At 40.2% G+C, this 24,195-nt stretch overlaps 1 protein-coding gene across 1 annotated transcript in view; it reads left to right on the forward strand.

Annotated features, from left to right (window-relative positions):
- dennd5a (DENN/MADD domain containing 5A) overlaps positions 1 to 23,205 on the forward strand; it is a 40,528-nt gene extending 17,323 nt beyond the window's left edge. Inside the window, exons 5-23 of the mRNA XM_084062560.1 lie at positions 3,734 to 3,921; positions 4,713 to 5,024; positions 7,393 to 7,608; positions 7,861 to 8,095; positions 9,741 to 9,891; positions 10,515 to 10,608; positions 12,018 to 12,149; positions 12,541 to 12,693; positions 13,128 to 13,215; positions 13,323 to 13,407; positions 15,632 to 15,760; positions 16,745 to 16,866; positions 17,378 to 17,523; positions 17,876 to 17,994; positions 18,100 to 18,281; positions 19,434 to 19,516; positions 20,126 to 20,249; positions 20,358 to 20,526; positions 21,647 to 23,205. Of these exons, the coding sequence (XP_083918686.1) occupies positions 3,734 to 3,921; positions 4,713 to 5,024; positions 7,393 to 7,608; positions 7,861 to 8,095; positions 9,741 to 9,891; positions 10,515 to 10,608; positions 12,018 to 12,149; positions 12,541 to 12,693; positions 13,128 to 13,215; positions 13,323 to 13,407; positions 15,632 to 15,760; positions 16,745 to 16,866; positions 17,378 to 17,523; positions 17,876 to 17,994; positions 18,100 to 18,281; positions 19,434 to 19,516; positions 20,126 to 20,249; positions 20,358 to 20,526; positions 21,647 to 21,833 (2,915 nt within the window). The 3' untranslated portion in view covers positions 21,834 to 23,205. The remainder of the gene's footprint in view (positions 1 to 3,733; positions 3,922 to 4,712; positions 5,025 to 7,392; positions 7,609 to 7,860; positions 8,096 to 9,740; positions 9,892 to 10,514; positions 10,609 to 12,017; positions 12,150 to 12,540; positions 12,694 to 13,127; positions 13,216 to 13,322; positions 13,408 to 15,631; positions 15,761 to 16,744; positions 16,867 to 17,377; positions 17,524 to 17,875; positions 17,995 to 18,099; positions 18,282 to 19,433; positions 19,517 to 20,125; positions 20,250 to 20,357; positions 20,527 to 21,646) is intronic.
- Positions 23,206 to 24,195: the final 990 nt, after the last annotated feature.

Here is a 24,195-nt window from a genome sequence, read left to right on the forward strand (position 1 = left end):
CAATGTCAAATATAAATTGACATGGTGCATGGTCTTCTTTAACAGCTGAGCTGTGTGTCTCTTCCCACCATGACCTGACATGTACTAAAAATATTACCAGGGTACTGTTGTAACATTTGTTTCTTCTTGTGATCTGACTTGACAATATTTACAGAATACTTTGATAATATTGTGACAATATTTTGGGGGTGACAGTTGGTGTTTGCAGAACATTTTGAGAAAGGACCCATGTCATATCTAGTTTCATATCACAATAACACTTGTGTATCGATTTATACCATGGCCACAGAAAATATCAGGTGTCTGTTACTAGCACTACACGTGTTGTTTGCCTTTGTAGCATAAAGGAGTTATCATAACATGATAAATGATGTGATATTAGATTAATGCATAGACTTGGGTACTGGACAATTTTAGGCTGTCATCACGCATTATTGCTTAGTATCGCCCCGCTCTAATCTGAAGATTTGTTGTATAAGAAACTGTATACAGTGTATAAGAGGAGCAGAACATAATATTGTCTAAGGCTAGGGTCACTGATACATGCTTGGGGTGCATAGTGAAACTATATAACCATCAGATTATGTAACCTATGGAGTGGTTCCATTGAAGCAGTGCACCGTGACTCTCAGCCTGTGTAAATGTTAGTCCCTTCACCCAGCTCAGGCAGCTCCTACAGAGTGGAAGTGTGTACTTGTGCATGTGTGACACAGAGAGAGGTGTGTGTGTGTGTGTGTGTGTGTGTGTGTGTGTGTGTGTGTGTGTGTGTGTGTGTGTGTGTGTGTGTGTGTGTGTGTGTGTGTGTGTGTGTGTGTGTGTGTGTGTGTGTGTGTGTGTGTGTGTGTGTGTGTGTGTGTGTGTGTGTGTGTGTGTGTGTGTGTGTGTGTGTGAATGCATGTGTGTTTGAGCTTCTGGGGTAAACAACCCAGCTTGCTGCAGCCCGTTGTGAAAGGCCAACTGTGTTAGTGCCCATCAGTCCCTCTTTGTTTGCTGTGTGCTTCACTCTAAAATAAAAACCAATCCAGAGACGGATGGAAGTCAAATACTTCCAAATAAGCTTTTGATAATAAATACAGCTATGATACATTGTTAAGTTCGGTTGGAAGGCAGAATTACCGTCAATATTCATGACAAGCACCTACACAACACAGGCCAGATGATACAAAATCATATATGGCTGAATAGGTTAAGATTTAGAAACTTGGACAATGTTTCATACCATTCTGATCTGCGTTCTTCACTCTAACATTAATTATTTGAGACACTTAGGTCCGTTCTGTAGACAGAGGAGGAGCGTGTTTTAGAGTGAACATGAGTATGCAGAATAGCAGGGAAATGATATTAGGATGTGGGAGCTTGCATAGTGAGTGATTGGATCCATTACATTGACGTGGAAAAGGCCAACTGTTTACAAAACGCCAGAGGCTTGGGGGAAGCTCTTAAGGGGCAAAGCTGTGGCGTTGCTAGGAAACCCCTCCACAAGGAGGATGGCAGTGATGCAGAATGATTATTATTGGTTGGAGGTGACATCATCCCCCCCATCACCGCAGAATGTGCAAAGACTGTTGTGTAGGTTTCAGCCCCAGAGATTTTCCACCCAGAAGAGACAGGGCATCGTTAAGGGAAGAAAAGATGCATGCAAGCTCATACTCACTGAGGAAAGGATGCTCTGCAAATAAGGAGATGACTCTGTTCTGTGCTCAAAATAGAGCTGTAATTCATAACTCGGATAGAAAAGCCCCAGGCCAGCATCTTTCCTACATAGACATAGACATGGAATGCAATTGAAATAAGCATTCTGTTTTTCCCTTCTGAATGGGAACAGCAATAAAGCCCAGTCCACATCAATGATTTGTGACACTACGAAACCATTGTAGAAAGTTGCGAAGAAAAGTTGCAGAAACCGGGACAAACGTGCTCCACTAACCTTTAGTCCACCATACTGCCACTTCCAACTCAATAAGCCGACCTGCAACAATGTAATTTGAAACTGTACCTAAGTTGGTTGGTTAACATGAATTGCAAACAGAAACTAATTAATAGAGGCATGCCAGAAGAGAAATCAATATATTGCCCAGCTTTTCAACAATTGGGGCTGGCTGTGATGCTTATTAATGTTTCTCTTGCTCGGAGATGATACTGTCCCACATCAAATAAAACAAGAAACAGCAAATAACCTCTCCTCCATGATTCCAGAGTGTGTGTTTTGAGAGGTGGACAAACGTTTTGCATCAACAGGAATTGATTATGGAACACACATCATAACATGTCACTCGGCGATTGGTAGCGCATGCTGAGGTCATAGCAGGATTTGTTTATAAAAGTGATATTGAAAACACTGGTTAATCTTTTCTCAACTCATTCTCTCCACTCCTGACACCAAAACCAAATGGACCCATAAGGGTCCATTTAATTAAATTTGCACACTCGCAGAGTTAAATTAACACTTTTGCTGCAGCATAGAGTCCACATAAAATGTAGCTGTGTGTGATTCTCTCCGTTTTCCTATGATGACAGTCTCTTGTTATTAAGGCTAGTGGTGAGAGAAAACAGACTAGTTTAGTATTCTTAGAAGGTAGCCTGGTGAACAGGGAAGTGAGAGAGAGGCCCATGCCAGGGGGACAGCCTGCTCCCGTGGACCAGCGGAAAGCCCAATCAAGGACTTGTAGTTATTTTGGCACCATAGCAACACAGACGGCACAGTGGCTGGATATAGGCTGAGTCTTGTTGCGATAGAGCAGGAATGCAGATAAACAGGACTGGACAGAGCATACATGGATAAGAAACACATGACCTTAAGTGTGGAAGCTCATGAGAATGAACGAGTGCTACTGAATGAAGTCATAACCAGAGAACTTGACCATCATGCCAGTCAGAGGTTAAGCTTCCAGTGTGTCATCAGAGTTCAATCCTAGGTGGGGTTGGTGAAAGGGCCTACTCTGTGTGGAGTTTGCATGTTCTCCCCGTGTCTCCTAGGGTAGTTAATACCCTCTCAAAAACATGTAGTAATCCTGGTCACTATACTGCCTCCCCCTGGTCAGCCGGGGCGCCTGATGGAGGAGAAAGGAACTGGTTGGAATAACGTGTTCCTTCCACACGCTACGTCCAACCAGGGAAACTCCCCCCTGTCGGGTGATAAGAAGCGGCCTGCTTGCTCCTCATGCATTGAAGGAGGCATGAGCTTCAGCTTGGGCTCTCCCTAGGCTGGCAGAGGGAGAGTAGTGCCCAGGATTACGTAGACAATTGGCTCTGGGTGAAAAAATGTGGGTTACAAAATCGTGGAATAAAAATTAAGAGAAAAAAAAAGAGTTCAATCCACTTATGTACAACCTCTGCAGCAATACATAATGAGACCTTAAAGGCCCAGTTTTGATGGTAACATGGGGGGCCTTTTATATTACTGAAGAAGTTTTGTCTTTCTTATTAGGACATTCTAATCAGAATGTTCTCTAGGGGTGCAACAGTTAATTATAGTTATCAAGTTACAAATAAGTCAAAAATACAGAAAATAGATGATCTTGTAGAAATAAAATAGAGCTTAAGTGGTTAATCAGACATATTGATTTGAATAATTTTGTCATAATTGTGTGTCAATTCATTGTTATACAGAAAATAAAATAAATATTAAAATCGATTATTCAATTAATCAAAAACGTTATTGATAGAATAATCGCTAAGAAGATAAAGTAGAGTTGCAGCCCTAATGTTGCTTATGTACTTTTGTGTTTGATAGATTACCAGACGCTGATGACGGTGGCAGAGAGCATCACAACCTTAATGTTCCCATACCAGTGGCAACATGTTTATGTCCCCATTCTGCCTGCCTCACTCCTGCACTTCCTGGACGCCCCTGTGCCCTACCTTATGGGCCTCCACTCCAATGGACAGGATGACCGCACCAAATTAGAACTGCCGCAGGAGGTACACACACACACACACACACACACACACACACACACACACACACACACACACACACACACACACACACACACACACACACACACACACACACACACACACACACACACTGTATAATCCATTGTCATTCATCACTTGCCTGACTGCCGTTGTGCTCTTAACACAATTACTCATACTTACTTAATAAATGAATTGCTTTGTGTGAAAGTGGCTTGTTTTTGAAAATAAAACAAGGTTTCCCACCTATACCCTCCCATTTGGGTTAATATACTTAGTGGGATTCAGTGGTTTAAAACAGAACGCAAACTGTCCCCATCAATGTAGGATTGTAATTCTTCTTTGTTTTGTCAAAGGCATCTTACATCGTTTTTGGAATACTTGCAATAATATCAGCAACAGGAATGGGAACATGAACTTGTTTATTGTATTGGTACTCTGTTGTGGTTACAGTGACATGTTTCCATTAATTAACTAGACTGTGGCTATCCACCAGAGTCGCAATTTGTCCCGCATTGGTATCTTCATGAACCGATTTTATTTTTCATCATTATCATATTGTTATCTAGTTATGAACATGCAAGATATTAACACTGCAAAAGAGAACTATATGGACGCTCCCGCAGTTCACCCTGCATGTACTGTACAGCTAAAGCCAGTCAATCACACAATCACTTCAAGCTCGAGTGTTTAATAGCTTGCTTCAAGTTCATCCCCTGAACACAACTCCAAGCATTGGTCTAAAAGAATCCTGTGGGAAACATTCAACGATGTTTACCATTTCCTTTTTTCAGGCCAACTTGTGCTTTGTGGACATCGACAACCATTTCATCGAGCTGCCAGAGGACCTGCCCCAGTTTCCCAACAAGCTGGAGTTCATTCAGGAGATCTCAGAGGCGCTGATGTCCTTTGGTATTTCTCCAGAGGGAAACCTCCACTCCAGTGAGAGCCAGGCCAAATACAGGTTCCGGTCTGTCGACATGGTCTCTGACAAGCGCAATGGCAATCTGGCCGGCTCGCCTCTCAACTCCTATTTACTGAGAGAGAATGCAACCATTGCCAGACTGCAGGCTCTTGTCAAGAGGACAGGTGTAAGCCTGGAGAAGGTAAGACCACTTGGAGGTTCATGATAAGAATCATCCCTGTGATGAAATTGGACAGATAAAATGTGTTGTTGTTCTTTTCAAACATTTATTTTGGCAATATTAAGATGTCATAAAAAAAATGCATTATGTTATTTCCCCTTATTACATTATATCATCGCTTTCGCTTGGAAACCTTGTATGTCTAAAACTGTTACTTTTCAGAAAATGGAAAAAATAGCCTTTTCCTCTCAATCCACTGTAGTTATTATTTAGTCACAAGCTCTTGTTAATACTTGTCAAAAGTTAAATATGTATAAAACACACTGACAGACTTAACCACCTGGCATCAAAGATTATTAATATTTGTATTCTTTTCAAGATTTTCCAATTCTTTCGAAAATAGCAGATCTAACTCACAACATGTTGCAACGCGTTGTGAGCTTATTTTTGCTACTTTCGCATGACACTGTCATATGAATAAGTAAGTGTCCAGAAATATATAAAAGGACAGATACAATATCTCTTCTGTCGGGCAGAAACCAGGTACATTTTCTGATAATGAAAAAAAATATATTAATCTTTCAGGAAATGAAGAAAACCTTTTTTAAAACAAAGCAATACTGCCTCATCAAAGTTGGTATTGTGACTTTATATATTGTCAGATACTTGCATGTGTCATTTTATTATCCCCACTTTACCCAAATCCAGCTCAAGTGGAGTTAGGAGGTTTTGTCCATCATTGATAAGAACAGCTGACAATGGATCTCCAAGCTCGCAATGCATCACAACACGTGAATTAATGCCCTGATGCTTCATGACACTGCTTATATAGGCCTAGAATAACAATATGCTAAAAGGGCCAAATAAGCTTTTAACCTATATAAGATGCAGCCTTGTGAATGTGCAACGGCAGGTTTTGTCAGCCTATTCTGTATGTTCTGAGCATATGACTAATGGCTGTAACTCGCTGGCTATATTATGCCATTAAATATCCACCTTGAATGTACTACTGAAGGTAGTAGATATCACTCTCTGCTACTGTGTCCGTCGGTAGAGAGGCCATCTGGTAATCAGAAGGTCACTGGTTTACCTCCCAGCCCATCCAGTAATATGTGTCAAATAGTCCCTGAGCAAGACAATTAACTCCTAACTGATGGTTATGAAGTGTTCATCATGACCATCTGAGCACTGAGCAGCCATCAGCTCGGTGAAGCTGAAACTGAATTTCCCCCTTGGGATCAATAAAGTCTACAAATCTCGGTTGATTACTGGTTTGTTGGGATGCTACAGTAGCTCAGGATGATCTTCGCATTAGCGAAATAATCAGCTTATAGTAGTAGGGGTCAGTGTTAGCTTTCCCTGACAGGGTTGTCTGATCGTCAGTGTATACAATAGCTTCTCAGTCAGCAGGTTAGGCCTGGCAAAAGGTAGTCTGGGAGACATCGGCTGAAATCCTGGACAGCAGGGGCGCGGCCACTGCGTTGTAATTCAAATCAATAGCCAATGAAGACAAGGGGGCGGGATCCACATACAGTGGGTGTTGCATGTTAATAGGAGCGACGGGAAGCAATTTCTCCTTGAGAAATTGCGGCCGCCATTGTTGTGTACTGCTGTTTGCCTCTCGTCGGACTGTTTAGACGAGTTGCACAGCTCTCAGACCGGTAAGAGGCGTGTCCGCTCAGATTCTGAGCGTAAATTACATCCCGCCCACAAATACAGGGGCTCTGGCCCAGAAGTTTCCTCGCCCGTCCCGTTTGTATGCGAGAGCTGGCGAAAACTTCTGGGAACTCAGATTAGGCAAAAGGTTACTCTCATCTGAGGTCTCTGAGTTGAACTGAACCAAGCTCATGTAGTGATTTATGGGGTGTGGGTGATTTGAACACACCATGGCTCATGTATTTTCTTAGTTTTTATTTTGTATTTGTGGTGTTTGCTGTGTTATTTATATGGGATTTGCTAAAACGACTTAATTAGATTTTTTTTGCCCTATCAGGCAGAAACCTTGTATCTCCATAATCCATATTTAATCTTGTTACGTTTTTCATAAATGAATGCCCTATTTCATACAAGAGTGCCTCGCAAAAGTAGCGATAATAGCCTTGGGAGCTTGTAGATCTGCTATTTTTACTATTTCAGAACACATTTAAAAATGAAAATGAAAGTTTGTCTGTGGGTTTTATAAATATTGAACCAATGAAATGTATTAACAAGAGTGTGTTACTAAATAATGTAATAACTACATTGGCTCCACTGGAACACAGGTTATTTTTTTTCATTCCCCAAAAAGTAACAGTTTTGTACATACAAGGTTTCCAGCCGACAGCGACAATAACCTCATTCCTTATCTTGTTTGTTATTCTTCCGCTACGTGCATGTTTGTGCACATTAGCTGGACGTGAGAGAGGATGCCAGCGGTGATAAGGAGCAGCGGGCTCATTGTGACGAGGACGAGCTGAAGATGCATCAGCTCAACATCCAGGTGCGCGAGGTCTTTGCCAACCGCTTCACACAGATGTTTGCCGACTACGAGGTGTTTGTCATCCAGCCCAGCCAGGACAAAGAGTCCTGGTTCACCAATCGCGACCAGATGCAGAATTTTGACAAGGTAAAAGATCAGCCAGTGTGACCGTCGGTTCATGTGTGGGACAGAATAGTGAATTGTAGGGCTGGGCAATATATCTACATTATATCAATGTCGTGATATGAGACTAGATATCGTCTGGGATTGTGGATATATTGATAGATTATGAATTAATTATTTTATTAAATTATCGATTTTTTTTTTTTTTTTTAATTAGATCAATTAGTTCGATTGAATGTTGCACCTCTATTAATTTCTTATTTTTGTCCCCTCCAGGCCTCCTTCCTCTCTGACCAGCCAGAGCCCTATCTGCCCTTCCTGTCCCGTTTCCTGGAGACGCAAATGTTTGCTTCCTTCATCGACAGTAAAATCCTCTGCCATGATGACGAGGACAAGGACCACTCTCTGAGGGTGTTTGACGCCCGCGTCGACAAGATCCGCATGTTGAATGTTCGCACGCCCACTCTGCGCACCTCCATGTACCAGAAATGCACCAACATCGACGAAGCGGGTAGGCGGACACGTTTCATAATGTAATGCATAGATATTCAACTGGCGGCCCGCGGGCCACGTGCGGCCCACGAGGAGCTTCCTTGTGGCCCCTGGCCATATTCAAAAAAAAAAAAAAAAAAAAAAAAAATTTTTTTTTTTTTTAATTTTCATAATTATTATTTATTTTAACTTTGATTTATGTTATCAAAGTTAAAACAGTACAAATGATTTATCCTTCATTAGTTCTTGAAAGGCCATCTTTCATTGGAACTTAACTTAGAACCTTAAATAGAACCGAATTAGACCGAATTAGACCCGAAAAAAGGTTGATTTATATTGGTCAAATAGAACCGAATTAGACCCGAATTAGACCGAATTAGACCCGAATTAGACCCGAAAAATTTGCGCACATGCGCGCGCGTGCATTTGCGCTGTGTGGCCCCCGACTCCAAGTTATTTTACAGTTGTGGCCCCCTGCCTAATCTAGTTGAATACCCCTGATGTAATGGGTCGTACAGTAAACTGCAAATATCATCACTGTCGGGCAGAAACCTTGTAGGTCCAAAAACGGTCACATTTCAGGGAATAGGAAACATCCTGTGTTCCCATGGATGCAATGTAGTTATTATTTAGTCACATGCTCCTGTTATTGCTTTTCATTAGTTAAAACCTGCAGCCAGACTTAACCACCTTGCATCCCTAATTTGGGCTTGTATAGGCACGAATATAAAAAATGTTTGAAAATGTTCAGAATTTTTCAAAAATGGTGACACATTGTGAGCTTGAAGAGCAGCTGATTTCGCTGACTTTGCGTGACACTGTCATATGATGAAGTATAAAACGGAGCAGTAATTTATACGTATTTTGTTAACTAAAAAGGATCCATTATACTACATGTTCTGTTTATATTCCAGTTCTGGGGGTTGGGCAATATGTCTTTTTCACTTTTTATTCTGATGTCATTTCTCAATGCCACATTGATTGGGCAAACGAGACAGTTGGTTACTCAAACACATTTCCCCACTTTTCTAAACACAACTGCCAAGTCACAATATGTATTGGAATATCCCTATTTTATTCAATTATTTACTATGCTACTTTATTATGTTAGACCTGATTGAAATCCACGAGGTGTATATTAAATGTGTACGAGTATATATGTTTCAAATGAGACATTCTAAGATTTGAGTTAAGAGCTCCCAGCCACCTTATGAAAGTAATTTGTTTGCTAGATCCAAATGACCTGCTAGTTGAAAATAACATACTACAGGGAATAAGCCTTATAGGAATGTGTTCAGTTTTATAGACAATAAAATCCTTAGTGTTCATTTATCCATTTGTAACTCTTGAGTGTGTACATTACAAATGGACCTTTACGGGTGCATTTGGTTAAATTTGTACATGCTCAGAGTTACATTTACACGGGGGGTTTTACTGTGTACAGAAGCAAGCAGCAGGCGATAGCAATCCCTGATCGTGACATGTGTACTGTAGGCACATCAGATACACAAGTACAGGGATGATAAACAAAACCAAGGGAAGCCTTGGCAGCTGAGGCGGGTGAGTCACACTTCTAGGAACTGTTCGGAAATCAACACACTGCACTCTCTCCTCATACCATCCTACCATCTACCCCCCCTGCCCCTCCCATGTGTCATCTACAGAGAAAGCCATAGAGATGAGAGTGTCAAAGATCGACCACACAGCCCTACACCCCCACCTACTGGACATGAAGATTGGTCAGGGCCGTTATGAACAAGGCTTTTTCCCCCGACTGCAGTCTGACGTGCTCTCCACCGGGCCCACCAGCAACAAGTGAGTAAATCTATCACATTATGAGCGGTAAAACAGTCATTAACCCATTGAGACCTGAAGCCGATTCTACATGTCTCCTAAATCTCAACAGTATTCTGAAAAATGTATGTTTCTATGTCAGTGGTGCTCAATCCTTTTCATGTCAAGGGCCCCCAAAATGATATGTTTTTGGCGGCGGACCCCCATCAAAATATTTTGTTCCAGGGACCCCCCAGAAGCAACGATTTGAGTTAAAAATGTTCGCTTTAAATATATATATATTCAAAGATTTGCACACACTTTCACGATTTTTCAAAAATATATTTTTGAATAGCCCAAAGTGTAAAATAATGCTTTTTAGCTTAAATCTAAAAATTACACAGTTCCAGGTCTTAATGGGTTAAACTCATTATACGCTAGGTTAGGTGTAGAGCCAGCATTGAGACAATACATGATGAGACGATAGGCTTGTTTGTGTCACCACCGTGCTCAGACCGTCTGGTCCGTTGTCCTAATTCAACTCGACAAAACACGAAACGAATAAAAGCAAGGAGGGTCGCATCTTGTGGACAGTTCTTCTTGTTTGAAGCTTATATTTGTAAAACAACTGTAAAACATTGGTTTTGTTTCGTTTTGTGTTCTAGATGGGCCAAGAGGAGCGCTCCAGCCCAGTGGAGAAGGAGAGACAGACAGAAGCAGCACGCTGAGCACCTTTATTTAGACAATGACCAGAGAGAGGTTCATACAAGGGTTTTTCTCCTCTTGTTATGTTGTTGTTGTCTATCAGCTCAACTTACATTTACAGAATACATTTTTATTTTGCAGATCTTTTTATTTTAAATGTCCCTGCTTATTTTCTTCCTAAGCTTTACAGTATGTGTGCCTGATTCTTCTGTCAGTCTGGAGTGGAATTTTATTATAACATACCTATTATAATAGGTATATTATACGTTATTCTTATAATCTGTTCTTTTCTGTTACTGAGATTGTTTTCTTTCTGACTTATTATTATTATGATCTCATTCTTATGCTGTCTATACCTTCATTTATACTTCATCATGCGAGCGTTTTGCTTGCCAGTAATAACTGATCTACTTTGCTAACTTGCAAAGTTAGTTGCTAACTTGTAGATCAGTTATTTTTGGCAAGCAACACTGTCTTATTGCAGAGTATAATTAGGCCTATATCTCTCCCACAAATACTCTGGCATGCTGTTGGTCACACTGTCTTTCTGTCTGTGTCTCTTTCACTCACATACTCACACGCTCAGCATGTGGAGTGTTTGTTTCCGGAGCGGCAGCTCCTGCTGTTTCTAGACTACTACTGGCTCTCCCAGTCCTTCAGGCCCTGTCTAAAGTCGGTGAAAGTGGATGTGGTATGTGTCGGTAGTGACAGAAGGCCTGAGAATTCATTCAATGCCCACACATGGCCTCTCCCTCCATGTGCTCCTCACTCCCTCCCTCTTTCACTACCACCAGTACCAGAGTGTTAGTTGATCATCCATGGAACGTCATACCTAGGGCATATACTGTAATTTGGGATCCAAAATCTTAATATTGACTGAAACTGAAGCAGTGTTTAGACTCCTGTGGGATTTCTGTAACAATTGTGTATGATAATTTTAACTGTTACAGTAATTGTCTGGCACATTGGTGTGAACTGAAGACTCACAATATAGTTGGGAGTTGTTAGGGCAGAATTTCCCAATACGTATTGACCCGCAAGGCACAACGATGAACACACCCATTTCTACATTTAACATTTAAAACTTGACACAAGAAATTGTGGATTATCAGTCGTTGTACCAGTATTTATTATAGCATAATAGGATAAAATAAATCCTTAGTACAGAGTGTTTCCATTATTCATCAGCATAGAGCATACTTTATAAAGTAAAACCCTCCTCGCTGTTTACTTTGGACCATGATCAATCCCTGTAGTTGGCTAATCATTGTGCTAAGTACGTATGTGTTTGTGTGAATGTTGTAATTTTTTCCCTGTTAGTGATCTGAACCTGTGTACATATCCTGTATGTATGTACTGTACCTGTAAATCCTGTATGCACATTGAGTACATTTCTTTAACTCATTTTGTGGGTTCCTTTTGATTCCTTCCTTTGCTGACTGTGTATTTTCTGTCTGGTACAGAAGTACATCCAGGAGGCCAGGAACCTGGGAACAACCATCAGAGTGCCCAAACTATCCAACCTCTCACCTTCTGTCATCGCTCAAACCAACTGGAAATTTGTGGAAGGACTGTTGAAGGAGTGTAGAAACAAAGTGGGTTTATTTACACACACATGCACGCACGCACGCACGCACGCACGCACGCACGCACGCACGCACGCACGCACGCACGCACGCACGCACGCACGCACGCACGCACACACACACACACACACACACACACACACACACACACACACACACACACACACACACACACACACCTCACATTTGTCATTTGTATCATATTTGCATTACAGGACTTATTCTCATCAAAGAGCATAAACTCATTATTATATTATAATATTTTAATGTCTGAACTGATTTTCTGCCCAAAGAGTCTGTATAGCCTATCATGTCCAATACTTCATGCAGAACTGATATTCTCTTATCTGTATGCATGTCTGGCTGTGCTTGTGCGTGTGTTTGTGTGTTTTCGCTGCAGACCAAGCGTATGCTGGTAGAGAAGATGGGTAGGGAGGCGGTTGAGCTAGGTCACGGGGAGGTGAGTATTACGGGTGTGGAGGAGAACACTCTCATCGCCAGTCTCTGTGACCTGCTGGAGAGGATCTGGAGCCATGGGCTGCAGGTCAAACAGGTAAAAAGCTCAACATCCTGTATAACAGTGGGGTCTCAAAGTGGGGTCTGGGGACCCCCAGGGGTCTTTGAGCAAGATGACATAGCACCAAATCAGTTTAACCAGTTGAAACATATATACATTGCCTATTTGAAAATAGACGATCTACTTGTTCAAGCTCATGACGCATTGTGAGCTTGTAGATCTGCTATTTTCAAATAATCTTGAAAAAAATGGAAACATTTGGAATATTTTTTAAACCCACAAATCTTGTTTGGGGTTCCGTGGCGCAAAAACCTTTCAGATAACGGTCCGTGGCCAAATCCATATTAATTTGGGGGTTTGAGAACAACTGCTGTATTTATAATATGCCTAGGATTTAACTACCACTCAGCATCATACTGTAACCAACACAGTGCTGTGCAGAATTCAACAACTTGTGTTTGCTTGTGCAGGGTAAATCTGCCTTGTGGTCACACTTGCTCCACTACCAGGAAAGCAAAGAGAAGAAGGATGCAACTCCAGGGTGTTTAGGTCCCCCAGGTAGTTATTGGAATCACAAGTCATGACTTTGAGTGTGGCCGGATCTGTGAAATTGTGTGGTTGTTGCCACTTGACTAATACAAATAACTCTTTTCATGTTTCCTCAGGTTTCATCCATGATCCCGAGAGACGTAGATCTGATGGTGGCTCTGCCTTGCCCCCTCTCAGAATCTCTCTCATACAAGACATGAGGTAAGTCTCCACATTTCATTTTAGCTCACCATTTGTGTAACTGGTTTAGAGACCTATTATTAAGTGATTTTGTCTTAGTAGGTACAGTTGTTAATGATCAGAAGAAAGTCAGTTTGGCTTATACTGTACTGCCTTCTTGTGGCAGACTGTTGAATAACATTTCCTAGTACCATAATAAGTATCCTGACCTACATCAACAGCAGCTTTGTTTTGCACAAGGAGACTTGTATTTATTTGATTTATTTATTTCATCAAATATTTTCTAAAAGTGCACTGCCTTCACAGATGTATTTTTGCAACACAGATTCGTGATGATTGATCAAATTCAGGGGTGGTATCGTATGTCATACAGAGCTTTTCTTTAATCCTGTTTGACTACTTTATAAAGCACCAATTTGCTAGCAATGGATATATTATATTGACGTAAAAAAGATAATAATTGAGAACCATTGCTGTACTGTATGTCTGCCTGTGTGTATCCCTGCTAGTGTGGAAATGTTATCATCAACGCCATGATGTGGAGTCATGTGGAGTCATTCTTTGCGTAGCGTGACGGAGGCTCAGAGTGAAGCTGTGTAACAGCACGTTACTTCCAGCCTATTTCCCAGACTTCCTGTGTGTCTGGTTAGAAGGGCAGGGGTGGGGGAGCAGGGTTAGCTCAGGGCACATCACGCTGCTGTACCCCCGTCTGACTGCTCTCAAACACAAATATGAAATATCGCCAATAACAACTATCATCCTTCATGTCACAAATGTATGTTTCAATAATTGAATTTTCATCTTATGACACAAAAGGCTGTGTCATTGAGGCTGTGGTATTAGAATGTTTAGTAGATATATTGAAATATATTGGTAAAAACAGGCCTTCATACTGTCAAGGCTAGATTGAAAAACTACAGGAATACGGGTCTGGTACATTTTCATTAATTCTTTTGCAATTACAATCTTTTTCGGGCAGTAACATTGTATCCCCACCCCCACCATAAATCAATGCTATTATGTATCCGTTGCATCTGTTTGTGAGTTTTACAAATAATTAACTCATGAAAAGTATTATGAGCCTGTGACTCCATTGGAATGCAGGTTTTTTTTTTCCTGACACGTAGCGGTTTTGGACGTACACGGTTGGCACCCAATAGCGACGCTGATTTGCTCTGTTGCCATGGAGAGAATGAATGAAGGAAACTGGGTTATTTTGTGCGTGCATAGAAGGGTGTAATGGGCACAGCCAGGGGAGGGGTTGGAAGGCTGAGACGTGTAAGACATGATGAAGAGCTCTTAGGGAGCAGACCATGCTTATGGGGTACAGGTGAAGTGGAAGGTAATGTGTCTGGACATGAGAGGCATGACAGTGGCTTCAATCACTGACGGGAGTCTGGCTCACACACTAGGACAGTGGTTCTCTACATGTTCATGGCCAGGACCCATACATTGATATATATTTGTCCGCGGACCCGATCAGAAGATTTTTCTCAATTGTTAAAAAATATTTTTCAATAGCCAAAGTATAAAATTGGCTTAACCCATTGAGACCTGAAGCCGATTCTACATGTCTCCTAAATCCCACCAGTTTTCTGAAAAACGTATGTTTCTATGTCAGTGGTGCTCAATCTTTTTCATGTCAAGGACCCCCAAAATTATATGTATTTGGCCGCGGACCCCCATCAAAATATTTTGTTCCAGGGACCCCCAGAAGCAAAGATTTGAGTAAAAAATGTTCGCTTTAAAAATATATATATTCAAAGATTTGCACACATTTTCACGAATTTTCAATAGCAGATATACAAGCTGGCTATGAGCTTGTATATCTGCTATTTTTTAGCCCAAAGTGTAAAATAATGCTTTTTAGCTCAAATCTAAAAATGACACAGTTCCAGGTCTTAATGGGTTAAAGTGATTAAACTGATTTTTATGCTATACTAATTTAGCTGGGAACCCCCTGGAACCCCCTCAAGGACCCCTGGGGGTTCCCCGGACCCCACTTTGAGAACCACTGCACTAGGGAGTCTGCTTCTGGTTCTACTATGGGATCCTAGAGAGAGATCGATGTCCTTGGCCATAGCACTGGGTCAGACAATGTTATGTTGTTTCGCAAGGATGCCAGGGTTGATTTCAGTAATAATGATGAAAACGATTAAACTGTGTTTTCTGTGTGTTTGTGCATGCTCTTACTGTACAAACAAGCACCTCACCTTCTCTAACCTCTGTGTTCTCTCATATGCAGGCACATCCAGAACATTAGTGAGATCAAGACAGATGTGGGCAAGGCCAGGGCCTGGGTGCGCCTCTCCATGGAAAAAAAACTGCTTTCCAGACATCTGAAGCAGTTGCTCTCCGACCATGAGCTTACAAAGTAAGCAAAATGACTAGGGGTGAAGTCATGAATCTAATAGTCATTAATTGTTCTTTTCTTTTTCTTTATTCAATCAAAGTTTAGTAATGGAATAATCAGTATAGTGATGTACCTGGTACAAATATTAACCAAATATTATTATTATTATTTTATGATTTACTACTAAATGTAAATGCTTGTCTTTGTTGCATATTATAAATTGGAAAATTATGCTTTTTACTATTGCATAGACATATTACAGAATGTCTGTTTGGGTTTAGATAGAGTGATGAGTATTTACCTAACGTTTTTTTTTTTTACGTATAACATAAATAAATCACATAGATTAATGGAATAATCATGAAACAGATGAATAGATGGAAATTATTGATAATTGCATTCCTTAAAACAACATCATTCTGTGCTCCTGCTATACCCTGTTATAACAGCCCATGAATATCTCGCCCACATTTTGAGGGTGAATTTGGGGAGTCACCTGCATTGACCTTTGTTTATGCAGACTCCTCTATTCTTTTGGAGGAATGTCCCTCATATTAAGTTAACCTGATATCTGCAATACATTCATAATTCATTGGCTTTTGAAACTGCTAAGCTTCATACTACAATCCATGTGAGGATAAATTATTCATATGGGCTCTTCATAATTGATAATATCAGTGGAGAACTGGGTCACACTCAGGTTGATTTCTGTTTCCATCTGTGACCTGTGTTTGTCAGTATTTCTGCTCTTTAGCAAATGGCAACCATGACTGTTTACTTAACTATTATTTCTGTGCCCATGATTATTTACTTACCTATTATTTCTGTACCGACTGTCACGGAGAAGATCGTTTATCCATGGGTCACTTTTACCAAGTCTGAATAAACAGTCGTAAGTATGTATGTATGTACATACTAGAACGTACAGTATGTAATCTCCTCACTCTGGACGTTAATATCTTTGGTCTCATTTATGTTTATCTTTCATAACTTCTTTTCTTATAGAAAACTGTACAAGCGATATGCTTTCCTGCGCTGTGATGATGAGAAAGAGCAATTCCTCTACCACCTCCTGTCCTTCAACGCTGTGGACTACTTCTGTTTCACCAATGTATTTACCACTATCAGTGAGTACTACTACATTCAGCGATATTGTGCAGTCTGGCAATTGACCATATTCACACGGTGGCCATACTGACTGATTATTATAATCATAAATCACTATTTTAATATAGAATCGGAATCAGTTTTATTTGTCACATCACAGTTTACAGATGTAAAGCAGTGGGTGAAATATTTATTTTTTGCATGGCGCGCTCCATCGTTTTTTATGTATTCCATGAGAATAGGGAGAATAGAGAGTGAGAGCAAAAGTAAATAGATAGAAAACAGGTTAATAGAACAAATAAAGATATAAGTACATATACAGATATTGTATGTGAAAGCAGATATGTACATGATATTTAGAACGTTACATCATATGGAGGTGTGTACATGGTATTTTGAAACTTTACCATCATATGCAGGTGAAAGAAAGGAACAGCAGGTACAATGTTTCTTAAGGTTCTGTTTCAAAGACTAGTTTGTGAGTTGTACTTTCCAGTTACTCATGTGTCTGTGTCCTCTCTATTTGCTTAGTGATCCCCTACCATGTAGTAGTTGTATCCAGCAAGAAACTGGGAGGCTCTATGTTCACTGCCAACCCCTGGGTGTGTGTGTCTGGAGAACTGGCCGAGACTGGGGTACTGCAGGTCCCCAGAAACACCCTGGAGATCACGTTTGAGGTTTGCATCTTAGGGCTAACTAACTTAAGCCTGATTTACATTTGGTTGTGCCACAGTGTCACGTACAGAAAATAGACGATCTGCAAGCTCACAATCCGTCACACCAGGGTGAGTTGTCAGCTGGTAGATTGGCTATTTTCGGCACGCAACTTTATAAATTATGCATTAGACTTTGTTGCACGACGTCGTTCAATGAAAATACTTGGTTATGACACAACACCATTTTTCAGTTGAAAATTGTTTTATTTTCAATGTGGTCATGTGAAAAAGCGATATTGTCTTTAATCTCACTTATCCCCTGAGTGAGTCTCCAAAGCATAGCATTAAAATGCTGCCTTCCAAACTGTTACAGTGCCAGAACCTTGGCAAGCTCACCACAGTGCAGATGGGACACGATAACACAGGCCTCTACGCCAAGTGGCTAGTTGAGTGCGTCATGGTCAGAAATGAGATCACAGGACACACTTACAGGTAAGGACACCTTACTGTATATGTTTAAGAATTCTTCAACTAGCATAATTCTTCTAAGACAAAACGTTCTCATTTTCACTTACGTGTCCATTCGTGCGGTTGCAGGTTCCCATGTGGTCGGTGGCTGGGGAAGGGGGTGGATGATGGCAGTCTAGAGAGGATCCTCGTAGGAGAACTAATGACGCCCAGTTCCGAGAATGATGACAGAATGTGCCGCACACCCCCCATGCAGCAGTCCCCAGGGATGATGAGGAGGTTTGTCACCATCTCCCCAAACAGCAAACAAAGTGAGTAACAAACACACAGCACGTCAACTGTCTGAAGCAATGCCTTTATGTGAAGCCATTTTTGTAATGGTCTAGATCTGTGGAAAGATTTGGATAACTAGTAATACCAACACTGAATTGTTAATGGCTGTCTGCACTGTCTGCCCTTCTTTTTTTTATAAATTACCTTTTTTTTTTACAATTACCTTAGAAGCATGGTAAAATAATGTGAATTCGCTCTGTTTGTTTTTGCACAATTAAAAGAAAAACGAAAAAGGCAAAAACATTTAAGACAGACAGTGTGGAACATTGTAAACGGTAAAACGTGCATGGAGAGACAAGGACCCCTTTGTGGTCGCTATCTAAATAATATGTACTATATTCACAATAATTACATCAAAACAAGTAATTAATAGAAAATTAACAACACACACCATGAATAGAACAAAAATAATATTGCAGATTACAAATAGTCCTCAATATGTATATTGTCTCTCCTGAGACCAATTATTGGTTCAAATAAGAACCATAAATTAGGTTTTTGCCATTTGTATGAGAACAGTGACAAATTTCACTGATGTCTTCTCTGCCACCTGCTATTCTTTTAGGAACAATGAGCCTGTTATAGCGCCACCAGGAGGCCGATTTGTGCAAAGCCCATTTACTCCTACAGATTTTATCCAAACATCACGCAAAGCGGTACACAGTATCTCTATAGTCATGTGATCAAGACGGATCTGTCCGATATTTCATATTCCATCCTGATTGGCTAAGGTTGGCTTCCAAAGTTTGCAGGATTGGTCCGTTTTGAACAAAATGTCTCAAATCATGAACACAGCGTGTGATTTCCGTGAAAACTTGCATGCACATTCCCACTAGGCCGAGTAAGAAATGCCACCCTTTTCACATTGGCCTGTTATAGCGCCACCAGCAGGTCTAATTTACCAAAACACATTTTTGCAACAAAATGCCTCAAATCATGAATGCACGCACATTCCCACTAGCCCGAGGAAGAAATGGCACCCTTTTCACATTGGCCTATTATAGCGCCACCAGGTGGCCACAATAACCTACTTGACCTGGCGGAGACCTGTGCTCCGAGGAGCACTTTTTCTAGTTCTTCCCTGTGCCTGTGTGTCATGACTGACTGAGTCTCTTGTTATTGTTGTGCAGAGTTGAACACAGGTCAGATCCAGGAGGGAGTGGGAGAAGCCATTAATGGAATTGTGAAGCATTTCCACAAGCCAGAGAAGGAGGTGAGAGACACAAACCAGACAGGGCCCAGCCTCAAGTTACATTATTCATCACCAACAGTCTGTCTTCTTAAATGCGGGCTGCAGTGGCTCAGTACTTACAGACGCCATCTGGGAACCCGAAGGTCCCTGGTTCTATCCCAGGATTCCCAGACTGCTTCTGGCTTTGTGTCTAAGTGTCCTTGAGCAAGACACTGAACCCCTAACTGCTTCCTGAGCGACCCTTGGTGGCTGGCCACTGCAGGATGGATAAAATGCAGAGAATTAATTTCCCCACAAGGATCAATAGTATAAAAGTATAAAATTTTAAGATTAAATAATCCAATATAAGCAATATAATTAACTTAGAATGAATGAACCAAGGGGTTAAAGTAAAGAACTAAACTTTTATTTATTTATTTATGTTATTGTGACAACAAGAACATCACATATAAGCAACAAGGTTTATTTCTGTTTATTCGTTTTCTGCATTAGATATATAAAAACGATCATATCAGGTGTAAGAAACATAAATAGGACATTTTCTTGAAATGAGAAAACATATATTGTTTTAAATTCTTATATGAATGACACATCTTTTTTTGTTGCTCTGCTATTTTTCACTCTCCACAGAGAGGCAGTCTGACCCTTCTGCTGTGTGGGGAATATGGTCTCGTCTGGGCATTAGAGCAAGTATTTCAGCACGGTTTCAAATCGCCACGACTCTTCAAGAATGTCTTCATCTGGGACTTCTTGGGTAAAGCCTTAAAAATGTTACTGTCAGTCTTTAATCAGTTGTTCATTCTACTTGCCAATGAATCACTATCCCACTGACCTTGCTTGTAATTGACCTATATGTTTACAGAAAAGTCACAAGTGTACTTTGAGAGTGCAGAGCAGAGAGAGGCGGCTCTGGATGAGAACTGGCAGACCAGGGTGCGCCACTTCTGCCGGTTCATGCGTGCGATTGGTAACACATCAAGAAACATTGGGAAGGATGGGAAGTTCCAGATGCTTGTCTGTCTAGGAGCAAGGTAGGAAACCATCACCAATAACCTCACAAAACAGATATCTAATCTCTCCTTTCACTAAACATACTAAACCGATTTTGTGGTTGAGTAGGAACTTCAAAATGTTATTGTCATAAAAGAAATGACAAGAACGGTGAGAAATAATGTTGCATATTGCATATGGTGATGACCTACAAGGCACCCCATCACCTTCAGGATATGATCCACCCTTCACCCTTTGTTGCACACTTACTGTAGATAAGATAACATACAGACGTAGGACTTCTTTTTTTTTTTTTTTTTTTAACGTTTTGTTTATTCTTTTTGTTCTTTTACATACTCATAGGTAGTACAGACATTTACTGAAGTAAATAAGCAAATAAACAGAGTATCTCCAAACAGTGAAGAAAGTAATTAACAGTGACTTCTGTCCTTCCCTTCCCTATGACAACCTGACCAAGATCCATGCATCCTAGACTCTTCTCCCTGCTCTCCCTTAAAAGGATCCCTGGATAATAAGCCAAATATGCCTTAATAAATATTGTATTTATTTTAGAAACCGTTCATATTTTACGAGGGGCAATGCCTGTCGCAAGTTGATGATGTCATTTGTCCATGTGTGGTCTAGCCCTATGGAATTGGCGGAATGCATGTGCAAAAAAACATATTTAGAATATTGATTTGATGCTCATATTAACCTTTCACATGCATTGCATAAATTCCATAAGGCTAGACCACACATAGACAAATGACATCGTCAATTTGCCCCTATTGAGTGAAAGATGAACTATTTCTAAAATAAATAAAATATTTAAGGTGTTTTTAATTTTACATTTTAGTTATAGAGGACAATTATAATGTATATTAATTAAGGAATATTTGGCTTATTAGCCAGGGATCCTTTTAACGCCATCTCATTTTGACAACAACAAAAAAACGCATCCTCTGATTTGATATACTGTCTCATAAAAGTGACATTGACAAGAGGTATTCCACCTTGTAGTTCAGTACGTTTACTATAGATGCAGCTGCCTAATGATTATTTCAGACAGCAGAATAGGACATAACTAAATATTGGAGGTCCCACCCAATTGATAGATGCATTGTGGTTACGTTGTTAACTAAGCAGTGTTTCCACTTCTAGGGACCATTTGCTGCACCATTGGATAGCTCTGCTTGCAGACTGTCCAATCACTGTGCAGATGTACGAGGATGCTGCACTGATTAAGGACCACTCATTGGTCAATTCTCTGATCAGAGTGCTGCAGACTCTGCAGGAATTCAACATTACCCTAGAAGCTTCACTTATCAAAGGTGTTGGTGCTATCTAAAGCCCGCCATCTTTGCAACAGATGGACCTGACCAGGAAGTAAGATCACTGGGGACCACTAAAAAGAACAATTAAACCTTTTTTATGCAGGAAGAGACTTGAACAAAGGACGTTTTCTGGCTTATATTAAAGCTACTGTTACATTTGCCATATATTGAGTGCAATGAGCCTTTCAAGATATGTTTTTATCCTCAATAATGTTGCCGTTAGACGTTAAAAATATGTTTTCTATTATGATTCATGATTTTCACATTAACAATAACCCACTTGTGCTATACTGTTTTATTGAAAGCTAAATATTTTCATTGTTATTGTGAATTGCGGACAATGGCTATATTTAAGGGAAATGAGGAACAAAAACTGTTAATATATTTTCAAAGAAGAGCAGTATTATTTTGTTATGTCTGTCATGTTGCTTGCTCTGTTGTCAACTCAGATTCCAATGTCATAATGCAGAGCTTGAAGCAAATGATGTAGAAGTATGCTTTATAAGTATGTATATGGCAGGGGTAGGTGTTTTGAAGGGTGGAGGATGATTCACCTACGTAAATAAAATGGTGTGTCACATTTTGGCTCATTCTTTGATAAGTATAAGAAGTATGCAATTCTTGTACTTGGAATTACTTGAGCAGGGATACGGTTCCGCCTCTCATGACAACAAGACGGTGTAGCTAATATGCCTGAAATGCACAATTTATTCAGTCAGACAGACAAGAATGATGGCCATGTCATTGCTTTACATTTTTGACATGTCCTCCACACAGGACTCTGCCCATCTTTTGATGAAGAGTGACTAATAATAACCTTCATGTAGGCTACATACCTCTAACCATTCCTACCCTTTTATCATCATAGTGACTCCTTACACTGCATCGGCTCTGTTTTATAAACAAACCATTGGATATTTGCCAGACTCTTTAAGATCTAAAGTACATTGATCTTTGGAAAACCTAATGTGACCATATGTGGAGCAAACATACAAAATACAAAATGTTCCTTTCCTGAATTATCATCATGGTTTCTGCTATGCAAAATTCAGAAAAAAAAGAAAGGGAAAATAAGGTTAACCCCAGATCTAGTTTATACCATTATCAATTGACATCCTCTAGGCTACATAAACCTGAAGTGCAGGACAAGAGTGATATTAAGATGTGAAGGATGTCTTTCCTCCTGTGCCAACAATGTCTCAGCTGATTGTGTTGTACTTGTCTATGTACGACCCTTATGAGCATCTTGGGAGATATATATTTTTGTTTTCCAATACTGTTGTACATTTATTGACATAAATGTGTAATGTAGTGTTTATTAAGTGAGCAACCGTGTACAGTGTAAAAAAATATATATAAAGAATAAAGCATCAATAATGCACATTGTACAGTTGTACTACTTTTAATGAGATGTACGCCAAAATGACCCTTTGCACTTTTGCACCATAAAACATTCACATTCATCACTTGCGTCAGTATGCACTCCACCAGTGGTGTAAAGTAACAAGTACATTTACTCGTACTGAGGTATTTTTTACTTTACTGGAGTATTTCTAATTTTAGTATTTCAGTACTTTTACTACTACTCCACTACATCTCAGAGACAAATATTGTACTTTTACTACACTACATTTATATGAAAACTTTTGTTACTTTGTAGATTTTGATTATTATTACAAAACAATGAACATACATTAACCACTTCAGCCCATAGACTGTATAAAGAGAAGGGCTTCAGCCCTATTCAAACTTTGGCTGGAAAATAGCCGATCTGCTCACAACATGTAACTGCGCATTGTGGGCTTGCAGATCTGCTATTTTCATAAGATTTCTGATAACTTCTGAAACGGGACATTCTACATAGTGAGTACTTTTACTTTTGGTACTTTAAGTAGAATTTTGATGCCTATACTTTTGTACTTTTACTCAAGTACATTTTTTTACCAGACTTTTACTTGTAACAGAGTATTTCTACATTACAGTATTGATACTTTTACCTAAGTAAAACGTGTGAGTGCTTTGTCCACCACTGGCACTCCACAACAGCGGCTTGTAAAAATGTAAACAAACTCGTTCGCGCCATGTCAAGTGGGCAGTTTTATTTATTTATTTTTAAAACCCATTGACTAGATGCATTCTGGGACATTGAGTGTAACGGTGAGGTTGCAAACAGGACTGAACACTCTAATTTCACTACACTACCCAGAATTCAACGTTCACAAACACTACGCACGGACGACGGCGATTGGTCGAGCGCGTGTTCAAAAGATACCGTTGCGCTCCTTATATGGGCCTTTCTCCGCGCGAGCCTTTTCATTCCGTGTTTTTATGCTAATGACATTGTAATCCCCAGCTGTATGCAGTAGTAAGGCATGC

Source organism: Gymnoscopelus microlampas (genome assembly GCF_963454915.1).
Source record: "Gymnoscopelus microlampas genome assembly, chromosome: 1".
Lineage (NCBI taxonomy): Eukaryota > Metazoa > Chordata > Actinopteri > Myctophiformes > Myctophidae > Gymnoscopelus > Gymnoscopelus microlampas.